This window comes from Pocillopora verrucosa, chromosome 1, assembly GCF_036669915.1.
Source record: "Pocillopora verrucosa isolate sample1 chromosome 1, ASM3666991v2, whole genome shotgun sequence".
In the NCBI taxonomy this organism is placed as follows: Eukaryota; Metazoa; Cnidaria; class Anthozoa; order Scleractinia; family Pocilloporidae; genus Pocillopora; species Pocillopora verrucosa.
The window spans coordinates 21174120-21187281 of NC_089312.1; the positions used below are offsets into that span (position 1 = coordinate 21174120).

General features: G+C 37.6%; 1 protein-coding gene across 1 annotated transcript; it reads right to left on the reverse strand.

The window, feature by feature from the left end:
• Positions 1-173: 173 nt before the first annotated feature.
• On the reverse strand, positions 174-12815 carry LOC131769049 (glutamate receptor ionotropic, NMDA 1). Its single transcript, XM_059084786.2, has 15 exons — positions 12100-12815; positions 10197-10373; positions 9494-9594; positions 8473-8594; positions 7644-7818; positions 6591-6825; positions 6039-6213; positions 5415-5512; positions 5037-5201; positions 4098-4329; positions 3608-3756; positions 3003-3160; positions 2426-2546; positions 1744-1894; positions 174-1327 (listed from the first exon to the last, which is right to left on the reverse strand). The coding sequence occupies exons 1-15, from the start codon at positions 12502-12504 to the stop codon at positions 1038-1040; spliced, it is 2754 nt and encodes a 917-aa protein (XP_058940769.2). The 5' UTR covers positions 12505-12815; the 3' UTR covers positions 174-1037.
• Positions 12816-13162: the final 347 nt, after the last annotated feature.

A 13162-nucleotide genomic window follows, 5' to 3' on the forward strand; every position in this document is an offset into this window, starting at 1 on the left:
ATCGTACCAATAATCATTTAATAACGTATATTTATCTGTAGTTTATGTATAGTTAACGTTTATCATTGTTTTATATATTATCAAATATTTCCCATCTTAATCTTATCTTAAGATCTTTGCCCAGGATCATGCTCGTGCGCAATCCTGGGGTGTATTACTCATTAATATTGAATAAATATTATTTACAAACAGCACATTGTGAGTTTTTCCATCATATAAATAGTAAGTATAGAGATTATTGCGGTCATTTCTCTCCTTCGTAACAGTATGGGTCAACTAGGGTGAGAAGAATACAACACAAAATGCCACCGCATTACAGCGCTGCCGTAGTAAACGTTCGAAAAATTCCACCCTTCAAATATTTCCAAAATCAAAGCAACCAAACCAGAAGGTAAAAGTCATGAATGCGCAAAAACTGTATGCGGCGAGTGCCTCGAGAATAGCGACTCTAAAGTTTATCCGTATCGTCCTCAATTGTGACTGCTTCCATAGTACCAGTTCCTCCAACTCAAAGGTGCACCATGCCGCCTTAACAGAGGTGTCAATCAAACAATAATAAACTACCAATGTTGTAAAAGGGCACAATACTACCTTATGAAACAGGCCAATAAATATCGATATCAACAATTAATACCAAATGCAGATATATAAATACGAATCGCGGAAAACTTTGAGTGAGAGCTTGCTCTTAAAATGCCAGCGAAACCCCTGTTGAACAATAAAGTGAAGCATTAATAAGTTAATTGAATTGCTCTGAAGAACAATGTAATTTAGTTCATTTTGAACGCTTTCCTCCAATTTTTCCCAAGTGTCAATTGACTCTTGTTGGATGCAATTGGAGCTCTGTTATACATGGACTGTAGATTTGTTAATTTAACTACAACATTAATCACATTTTCGTGACTCTAATTTTTCCCCAAATTTTAAAACAATTGATGCATGGTTAAAATTGCATCTTTCATATTTTCATCAACGACGGTTGCGACTATCATTCTGTGTTCTGCGTATAAAAAATCGCAGACGAAGCGCACGCCTGCTCAATTGTACGTGAACGTGCTGTCCACGTGATTCTCCGGGTTGTAAATTGGGTTTCTACGAGCTATCCCGTCATTCTGCGGGGCGTGTGAATCGAGAACACCATTAGGTTGTTGGCCATTTGTGGTGCGTTCCTTTTTCATCATCATGATATTAGCCCGCCATTTATCTGTTGTCTTCTTGGCCAGCTCTTTTTGTTCTTCTTTCCACCCACGGTGCTTGTGATAGAGGATTTCTAAGATAATGATCACGATTCCAGCTCCTATTCCAGCAGCAACCATGATAAATACCCCTGTTTACCAACAGAAATTTGAACTTTATTTCCAAGACCACTAATAACCAACATAATATGACTGTCATCTGGGTACTAATGGCATCACAAGGCAAGTGAAAGAATAGCATTATCCTCGACAATATTGGAATACTTCACCTTCCAGGTGGCCGCTTTTTTTGTTGTTGTTGTTGTTGGACAAAACACGTCAATTGAACAAACTAAAACACGTAACACTACCACACGTATGATGACGGTAACGGTTGAAAATGTATGCTTATTGCGAGAATTAAAAGTTCGATTTGTTTACCACTTCATGTCACCAGCAACAGCTCGAACGTCAATACTTTCAATCAAAGAACAAAAACTTTGCAATCATAAATTCAACTAAAAGTACGATTTAATTCAAATGAGTTTCAGTTTGCAAGCACACTTACCAAGCATGTGATTTAGCCCTAACGTAGCAGGCGAATTATTCTGTTCATCGCATTGCTTGGTGTCGATCCACGTGGTTTCCAATTCCTCCATAACCCCGCTCTCGTGAAAGTTTAGAATAGCAAGTGAAATTGCGTTACTCCACTGAGAACCCTGTTGAAAGAAATAAGGGAAGGGTTAACTAATCTCACAACACACTTTTGTAAAAGCTTCTTAGTTGAAATCTAATTCATGAAGACTGCACGTCTTTCTCATTAACAACCACTGGAGAATTGTTTCAGAGCCCCACTGACGGCTATGTTTCATAACTTGCTCTTGCTTTAATCTACCCTGTAATTGATCTTGAAAACTCGCAACACTCTGATTTGATCAGATGCAAAAACTCAACGCTACTGCGACTTGGTTACCCCTTTTCTGATTTGAGATCTCAAAGCGGCCTTCTGAGCTCGTATTGTTGATGATTTTTCGGACTGGTTGTGGTTCTGGCTTTTACAACACTCAATCGAAAAGCGCTCAACATTTCATGAACTGACTATCCCATACAGTATCATACTTCTTTCTGTTCTCGTTCCATTCAAACAGGAAACCAATACAGGCACCTCTTGGTGTGTTTAGATTTCGATAGAACAGTTTAAGAGTTTAATAATCAAGACTGGAAAGAAACTCCAACACACATAAACTCACTTTAGGCATGCCAACGCCATAACCGGACCGCCCGAACAGTTCACCAGCAGTAGTAAGGTCACAGTTTACAGAGGCTTCGTAATAAAGGACGGGTGAGTCCCAGATGAACGCCTTTAATTCCCTGCAACAAGGAAAATCGCATGACCATTCATACTTCATGAGAAACGGATTAAAAGTACACGATACAAAGTGAATAATTTCCACAATCTATCCACGTTTCTAGTTTCTTAAAGACGCTGATCATCAGCATCTGTCTACAAAGGTAAACTATAACTGTGACGATTTTCTAAAAATTGTCCTGCAATTATTACCGCTGAAAACAATAACCTAACACTCAAGTATTGCCTCTTGTAATAATGTTGCAAAAAAGAAAGACAATGTGGCCAGTTGACATACACACAAGAGCCTCTCGCTCAAATATCAATTGTATGCACTCTGAGACTAGTTGATTGTTGTAAGATCGACTTGAATCGACTTCTCAAAGCGGGTATCTGTAGTATTCACAAATAGGAATGCCGCGCAACAAATGTTGCACAATTTCTCATAACAATAAATAAATTTGACGGAGCACACTTACCCATCGTTCACTTTCTGTATGGCCTCCTTCGCTGTCTTTACATTGTATTTTTCCATAAAAGTATACATGGATGACAGCTCAACCTGCCGCCTGAAATACGCGTCAACACTGCTGTTTGCTACAGTAGCGTACTTGAAATTCACAGACGGGTTACGCAGCTGAGTTGGAAAAAATGAACATGAAACGCTGTAAGTCCTTTCGATTATCCCTTGTATTTCTTCTTACGGCTTCTTCAACTGCATATTTTAACACCTCTTATTGTTTGTTTTTTACTGGCTTTGACAAGCTGTAGAGTATGATAAGGGTTTCCTGGCCCACATATCTCGAGACACTCCTTGCGGGTCTTGCCAGTCTTACAATTCTAATACTTAAAATAATTCATCATCCCCTACACAACATATCATGTGGGTAAGTTGTTACGCTGCCTGATTACAACAGCGAAAGGTTAACATAAAAATGTACACACATGTTCTGCAAGAACAGGAAGGAAATTTTTTATGTTGCCCTCAGAGGTAAAAGGGATTTCGGGTATATATGCAGGTTCAATAACAATAACTTGTGACCTCGCCTCAAGCTACGATGTTAATGCAACTACTTTGACTCACGTTTGGATCTTCTATGCCGCTGACCACAGCCTTTGGCCGATCAAGAACAAGAAAGGCTGCCAGATTAGCAGTGTAGCTGGCGACAATGATCATTGCAAAGCCTGCCCATACCATGCCCAGCACCCGAGCACTGAAACTACGTGGAGTACCTGAAATACGGCACACAAAAAATTGATAAGTAAGATATAATCAGCCTGTTGAACAGAAGAATGTGTTAAAATCAACGTACTGATGATGAAACTGCCACATCCACATATATGATGTCTGTAAGCAAACGTGACAAAACTACCTTGAGCGCTTCTCAAGTAATTATCAAAATGTAAATGACCAACTCCCGTTTTTTTCAGGAATAGTTTTAGGTTTGATTGATGGGCAACATGACCCAAGTATGAAGTTACTGCTCTATTCAATCACCGAGAGTGTACAACCAAGGTCAAATAGGAAATAAAAGACTATTTAACTCTGTACCACATGTGAATCTATAGCTAACCTTCTCCGATGCCACTGTTCAGTAACACTCCCCATGAAAACCACATAGCACTGGACAAATTAAGAGCTGTCTCCTCCTTTTCTTTCCGAGCTAGTTTGAACCGGCCAAACGGGCTAAACCGGTCAAGCAGGTAGAGTATAACTGCCACTATGTGCACTGAGAGTAGAACCAGCAGCCACAAGTTTATCTGGAAAGGCCGCAAAAATGAGTCCAGTCTGTTCCTACTTTGATCCTGGTAAGAATAAAATGTGACACTGGTTAGTTTCAAGGGACTGCAGTGCATTGAGACTTGAAAGTAATTCATTCAGTATATGACTAAAATGTAATACACACCTGCTGCACAAACTGCGCACTGGTAAATGGTGACTGACTACCTCACTAAAGAACTCACAACTGGATCGATAACAGATCATATCACGTTCACATCAGCGCGGAATGAATTGAGGGTGTCGCACACAAACTATCGATGGTTATAAGGGCAGACTCAACAAAATTCTGACAAATACAACGACGAACGTGCTGCCGAACATAATTAACCTTGTGGAAGATATGGACGACAGCTTGATAATATGGAGAGCGGAGATGACACGGGACGAGCGCTGTAATGGCAGGATGTATAATTATGTACGCATGGACAGACGGAGTAACAAACGAACGTAACGAGCAAGGGGCAAACGTAGAAAGTGCGGGTGTGTGGACGTGCAGACGTACAAATGTGTAGACGTGCGGACTTGCAGAAGAGCGGACGGACAGACGGACGGACGGACAAACTGAAAATCTGACAGATTGATGTGAACTGACGGACTGGACGCCACGACGAGTGACTGGACAGGATGACACGTAAACCGAGAGACTCGCTGACCAACCAACTGACTGACTGTCTACCTTAGACGCTGCCGATTTTCCAAGACAGTCATAAACCATAAAACACGATCTTACCTTTCTGACAAGTATGGTAAGTCCTTGATACTTAAAAGGTTTGGAAAACTCGATCCACTCAGCTCTTTCATTATTGATTGTCAAGGCAGCCACAATAAGATCAGCTCTACCATCGATCACTTCGCCTACCATACCATTCCAGCGCTTCATGTCCGTGCCATTTACCTTTGGAATAAAAATATTTTATTCGTTCTAATTAATGATTGTTAAGAGCGCTTTTTAACTGGTATAAGTGTCACTCTTAATATACCCGTATCTCTTCTTGATATTTTTTTTCATGCTTCCCATCGAATTGATCAACGTATGTACGCTATACCAGTAGGTTTGTTTGACGCCGTCCCCTTGATGAAATCACCCATAAGAGAGATACAAACTCACTCTTCGCAGAGAGCCATAGCTCCCGTCTTCAGACAAATGAACATCGAAGGTAAAATTAACTTTCTCTCCCAGTCGATATAACAAATCCATACAAAAACCTACAAGAAAAAGTAAAATAATAGGTAATGTTAGGGGCACTGTAATTAAGAGCATTTCTAATGCCATCTTCTTTTTGAAATCACAAACCGTGACAAACTGATGTTCAATTGTATATGAAATAAAGAACTAGTAATGGTTGGACTGGGAACTAGTAAGAGTCTCTTGAATTTAACTTCCAGAGTTATTGCTGCCCTACCTCTGTACCAAGAAATTGAAAAACATCTATGTCGGAAAGCAACGAGTAATATTACCATTTCTCTCAGAACAGAGAACGCTCACCCATTTGAAGCATTTCCCAGAAAGTCCTCGTCTACCCAGAAGGTAGAGCCCAGACCTCTCAATCTGGACCCAGTACCCTGTTGTGCTGTGTCCCGCAAGTTGAGTCTCCCATAGCAAGTACAAAAATCAACCTTAATATCTGTGTACTGCTGAACTGTCACGGATAATAGTACATCATAGTACTGTTACACACAAGTTTATGCAGAAATATATTTTTTTTGGCTTGAATCACTCATCCAGGCTTACCATAGCAGCAGTGGTCATCCTTATCAGTTGCCACCAGTTTGGTGTGTTCACCATATACTTTCCCACTACATTTAATATGCCTCTTTTTCTTTTGTGCATCATCAAGATCCTCACACCTGCCACTTTCTGGTAAAGCCTTGATAAACACAAATGGCTCCCCAACTAAAGTCACAACCTGCAACAAGTATGAAAAAAACTGTGCACCTCACACATGATGGACATGACCCATGAAAAAGTCATCATAGAGCTAGATGCATGTCTTCTTAAGGTTCATGAAACTACTGTTTTTACACTTTTAGGGGGCAAAAATGACAGTCTGATAGTAAAAAAGGTGTATGCCTAATGTTAGAGTCATTCAGAGGACCCTGACTGCTTCACTTAGGGCTCCAAGCAAATGTTGCTGCTTAGTGCAGCAAGTTGAGGGTAAAATGACTAAACCAGAAACAAACACTGGTCAATATATTTCTTTCATCGGATAGCTGTTGACGAACACTTGGAGAAGGAACCAGCAACTACTTCATTTTATTACTTGCACACATGCATGATCCCTACCCTTAAATGAGTGGAAACAAAGATTCCTTTTGGCTTTTCCTCTAAGCCTCCTGGCCAAAAGACTTTGTCAGAGATTGACACCTGCCAATCACGATACTCTCCAACAATTCTCAGCTTTTTATCTCCCTTTTTTCTGAGGTTAACAATCTGGTAAGCAGTGTTGATACGATCACCTTTCCTGTTCAGTACGATATCACCTGTCTTGCCATTGATGATGGTTGTGTTAACCAGCTCACTAGGAATCCAACCAAACAAAAATACCACACAATTAACATTTTGTTTATGTTGAGTCAGTTTCTCTGTGCATGGCCTTTGCAGTTTTAATTTCCTAAAGCTGTCAAGTGTACAACTTACAGCACATAAATTACTGCCCTCCCCCATACCCATGCCCCCGCCCCTTGAACAAAATGCCCTTTTAGGATGATGTTCTTTTCTATTAGCCAATTATTTTATGACAAATTTCACACAAATTTAAAAAAGAGCACAGAATATGAAATCCACTGCACATAAATTTCAGCTTGCAAAAAGGGCTGCTTCAACCCTCAACATTATAAACAATAAAAAAATACCCCCCAGTATAAAAAAAGGCTCCTTAAATTCATTAATATCAATAATAATTGATACTAAATCGAGGATAAGTTTTAATACTGATACATAAATTTTTAATATGTGAACAAATTTGATTCACTAATAAAACTACCTTATAGTACCAAAAACCCTGCTACTTAAGGATCAGTGTTGATTTCCAAAATACATTTCAAGAAAATGTGACCCTCCATGGGAAAAGGACACTAACACTTTTCCGTTAAACGGTCTAGAAAAACAGAGGCAGATGTTGTTTTAACAGAAACAATCTTATCTGGCCATGATTTGGAAAAGATAAATAAATCAACATTTATAAATAGGTGCCTCAATTTTGTACCCTCTTAGCTTAGTATTTCTTGAGAAAACATTGAGTGCGCTGTGTGTTGATGACAGAACAATTATTACAACACAATATCATCAAATGTTATGATGTTCATAATGTTGCCCATGCTTTTGGAAAATACTCACTTGAATAAAGTTTGACCACTCTCCCATTGGGTAGTTTCTCGGCAGCTGGCAGGTGGAGAAGTCAAATTATTTCCAGAAGTGATCAGTCTGTCCAAGGCTGTGGCCACAAGGGTAACAGCATCCTGAATCTGAGCAGACTCGTTATAACCATGAAGTAACTGCATTCCAATCACACCTGTACAACAAATTTGCATGAACATTTAAATTTTCAGTTCAAATAAAGATGTTACAGTTTACAATGTCACAGGTATGTAAACATGTAATATTCATGCAGACTGAGGAATGAACTTGGCAAAGAGAGAAAAAGTTAGTTATGATCAATAAACTTTTATTACTGGTAATAAGTAACATGTACTGTACATTGATCATGTTTTTTCCCAACATATGAGAATTTAAACTGATGTTATGAGCATGTAATTGGCCACAATTTGAAATTTGATAAATAACAACAAGAAGGGTGGACAACAAATAATCAAAAATAATTAAACCTTCTTAAACAATTTCAGACCAGGTTAACCCAGCATTCAGTATAAAATTTCTGTGTTCTCAATGTCATGTAAGGACTGCTGCATCTGATATTTGCCAATGCCTCTTTATAAACCTTAAAGCTGGTAGTCTCTTTTAAATATGGAAAATATATTTGTCTCCTTTAATTAAATCTGAGTTGCAATAAATACCCAAGTTATAAAAATAACAGCTCCGAGAAATTTTAAATGATTTTGAGTTGCTGCTTGCCATAAGATTCTGATGAATTTTTAAGTATGTGTAGGCATTGGTGTCACTTTTTAATAAACTAAATAACTGATTTGAAGTTTTTTTGTTGTGTCACCTTGAGGCAAATAACTCTCAGCTCTCCCTGACAAGGTTTGTTGGGTCACCAGCCACACAAAGCCCTCCCCAGTCATCTTTAGATATGTGGCATTTTGATAAACAATAGCTGCATCCTCCTCACTATCAGAATAAAGGAAAAATAATCTGTCTAACCCTTCTGCATCATGAAATTCAAGTAAAACTTCATTTTAATTCAAATACCATCCACTGTACACTGAGGCAAACTATATTTATTTAAAATCCAGTAATGATCAAGTGAATTAAGTGAAATGCATTTGTTCAGATATAGAAAAACTACTCTTTCATTGTGTAGACTATCCATTGTCTTGGCAGGTTTCTTTACCTTACATCTTAAAATTGTTAAGCAAAGGACCTGCTATCAATAAAACTAACTATTTGTAGAAATATATATCTATAAGCCACTTTGAAACATTACACCCCATTTAAACAGTTATGATAGTAAAATGATAATTTCAACTATCACGCACACTGGAACACGAACTCTCATGCACTATCATTGACTATCCTTGACTACCATGTACTCTGGACATGTTCAAATTTGCCATGATAGTTTACAATAGTTTTTACCGTTTGAATTGAGCAGATGATGGTGAATGATAGTTTTTCAGTCAGCAGTTTTGCCAAAAATGGGCTCAAACCAAAATGTCAAATGGTAAAATGACTAAAGTAGTTGCAAAAATTCTGCAGGATATCTTGCAGTTCATTCTCTTCATCTCCTGGTAGGCTTCATGAGTATCTTTAACTCGCAACTTTTTAGCTAAAATTTCAAATACCACCGAAATTGCTGACCTCAGCTCACGCCATATTTGTTTACAATTACACAATCTCATTGCATGATTTTGTCAATTATCACCATCCATCATGAACCATTTGAATTCAAACATGATAGCCAATGATAGTGAATGAAAGTTGAAACAATCATGGCCTATCATCAACTATCATGACCATTTGAATGGGACTTTAGTAAGCTTTAAAACAAGAGCAGTAAGGTAACAAACCTAGCACTGAAGAGAATGACTCTTGATTGCAATTTCTTTATCTTCATTAAATGAGATGTGACATTCACACATCCAGTAGGGAACATGATGGTTTTCTCAATCTAATAAATATAACCCATAACAAATTCCAATTACAAGAGCCTCAAAATACCATTTAAAATGAAGGATTCAGTTAACCTGAAAAATTAATACTTTGATAAAAGCATGAAAAACTACAACTACAAGACTATCATGGAGGTTGAGAGGCAACAATCAGAACTGAATGCTGTTATAAAAAGCTAATGGTCATTTGACAATGTATATACCAAACAACATTCAGTTATCTCTGCTCATCTTTGGGCAGTCAGCTTGCCAATTTGCAACATAGATGAGGTTACCAAGTGGTTAGGTGAATTTACATTGAACCTTGCACATCAATTGCAGGTTTCAAATTTCTTTTGGTGTATTTCTGACATAAAGTACTGAGCACTAGAGCTTGTTAGGGTATTATCTTACAAAAAAAAAATTGCAAGATGGACTTGCATCCTATACAGGGAAGGAGGTATAACATGTTCACAACATATACATGCTACACAAACCTGAACACTCTCAGAGGAGGCCTGACTCACAGTAAGACTAACAAACATATTTTGCCACATCATCAGTACATTTTTGTATTGGGGTTCTGAAGAACAAGAACAGGTTATATGTGTATGCACTATACCTTAATATTATATTCTGCAGCTAGGCCTGTGAACCTGGTTGCAATCATACGGCTGTCCTGGTCATTGCTTGTTAGTAGAACAACACTCTTCCATTCATAGTGCTTCAGCAGTCCCATCCAAACATTAGCCTGATCTGAATATGATGGTACAGTGCGCAAGAAAGACTCATGGATTGACTGCAGAAAGAAAAAATTGAATTATATTGTGGGTAAATAATTAAAATAAAATCCTCCTTGAAGTCTGAATCATATTTTAAAGTTAGAGTGGTTGTTTCTTGATAACATATTTCAAGCACAAACACATCCTAGTGGTCCAAAACACTTAATTCAACATAAACTTCTACTAGTAAATAGAAAAGCTTTTATTCCATCTCTGCTTAAGTCCATGCATAAATTAGAACAGTATTATTGTAGCTTATAACCAAATACTGCTATTGCAGGCCAGTAAGATGTCTAATAAGGTCAGATCATGAGGTAGTTGGTTTTTAAGCAAGGTTTAAAACAATTCAACAATTGACATTCTTACATTTCAATGCTAAAAATAAGTAGTTGTTTAAATGAAAAGGTAACTTACTAGGTTTGGTTTGGCTGCAAATATTACTTTTGCATAATATAGTCTATACATTGGTTTGCACTTAATCATGTATATATATATGTGCCAGTTTGTGATTAATTCGGGTTGGCAAAAATTAAAAAATCAAATGTGTTACAAAATACAATTTTCAAAAGGCAGACACTTATACACATTTGCATATAATTTGAAAAGGAAAAGATTCTTTAATAATTAACGAATTTTTACGGATTTTGAAGATTATGTCACAAAAAAATTACTGGTTGCCCCTAGCCTCTGAGTACACCAAAAATATCACAAAGAAAAATTAGTATATAGTTAAGTTCTTTTAAGTTTTAATAAGAAAGTTACAAGGCAAAAAAAAAACGCAATATAAGTACATGCACAGCTTGAGGTGTTGATGTTTGTACCACAGCATTCTCCTTTGGATTTTATGCAAAACCGAAGATATTTTTGTCAAATCAACTCAGCATTAAACCCTTGTTCAAGTTCATCCTCATAAAAATCTTGATGATGTGAATAAAAAGTACCATTTCTACTTTTTCATCAAATATTGCCTTCAGCTTCGCATGTTCACAATAAAATTATTTTGCATTAAAATGCAATAAATGAAGTTTATCTTCTTCCACATCTCATTTGACCAACGGTAACTTAAGGCACTTAACGAATTTCTATGAGCAATATCTAGTTCAGATAGCTTTTAAAACTTCAACAAGTGTTCCCATGTTTTGCCTTAGATGCAGCATGTTAAAAAACAAAACAATATCTTTCCTGTTACCAATTCTCGTTCAAAATTTCCTCTTTTTCTGTGAGTGTTAAGCAAATTATATTAGGTACAAACTTTTCCTTGGTTTTAAGTGTTCACACCGGCAAAAAATTTGCCGGTCTCGTGGCTCTTTTACTGCAAAACGAGACAGTGGGATTCAGGTAAATTACCCTGATTCAAGAATTATAAACCAGGAGAAATTTTAACCACATAATATTTACGTACATTTATATTGCCAAATAAAATTAAAGTTTTTTAAGCACGTCTTCGACATCGCTAAATACTTCACCGAGTCATCTTCACAGAAATTGGTCAACCTCACTTGTTGAGTTTTACGAGTATCAAAAATGGTCGCGTCGACTGCAAAATGTCATTTTGCAAATTGATAATACAGATTGTGTGGCAATTCAAAGTAATTCCTTTGAAAAAACGAGACCAGTAAAACACAATATATTTGTTCATTTGAGTCCAAAAAATATAACTGGTAACTTTCAATTAGAGCAAAATACTTACGCTAGAACATAAACTTCAGAATGTATTTTATCTAATTCAAATTCCCGTCTTACCTTGTCCGAGAAGATAGTTTGTCGCGCTGAAATTCCAATGACAGGAATTTGGTAGAAACCGCAGGCATACGAGATTGAAATTGGCGGCGAAAAGTCGTCTTTTGGGTGGCTGACTATAACAGTAACGACTCCATTGGCGACCAAATTCTCGCAAACATCAAGAGCCGAGCGAATAGGGTTTGAACTCAAAACATAAGAGCTTCCATTCAATTTTACTGTCCTTAGTAAACCACTTGAATTGTCGTTTATTTTTCCAACGGCTTCCTCGAAGATTTTCTCATGGCCTGGAGAGGATAACATTGCTCCTATGCCGAAGAATTTTGCAGTGTTTCCTTCGATCAAAGGAAGGAAAGCGGCATACAAAAACAAAAATCTCCAAAAATTAAAGCGAGGTCTGTCATCCATTGTTGCCAATTTTACATGGAGAAGACTTTCCTTTCCCTGAGATGACTGTCAAAGCTAACAGTTCAGCTTCATGCGAAACCCTAACATAGCAAATATCTATTACAAATTCTTGTCAAAATTGTCAGGTATGTGAATGTTCCGAAATTCAGCGCATTCAGAATTTGTTTTTTCGCAGAGTTCTTTGTGATGAAATAGATTGGTGAAGCACTTGTTCCATAGCAATTCTTTCCCACTGTGTAAACGTTACAGGTAATTGATTGTGGAAGGTTGTCTTGGCTTTTCTGAATGATTTTACATCTCATTTCCTCCCGCCATTTTGACCGTGTGTTTACTGAAGGACAAGGAGCATGAACCTAGTGGGTAGCTAGGTATGATGGGTAAAATATTCTGACATTGGATTGATCGAAGTCAGGCGGAACCTGCTTGGACGGAAACGTCTGAAATCGCACGTTACCGTCCAAAATAAGACAGGATCCTCCGGGCCTGTTGCATCAGACGGAATCCCAAATAAAATGACATCCTCAACGGTAAGCCGAAATCGTCCAAAATGAAACCGAATCTTCTGAAAGACAGAATCGCCCGAGCACAGACAAAGTGGTCAGTCCAAGACCGAAAAACCAACTAAAAATTGAACAGAACCATTTGAAACCAAGCAGAA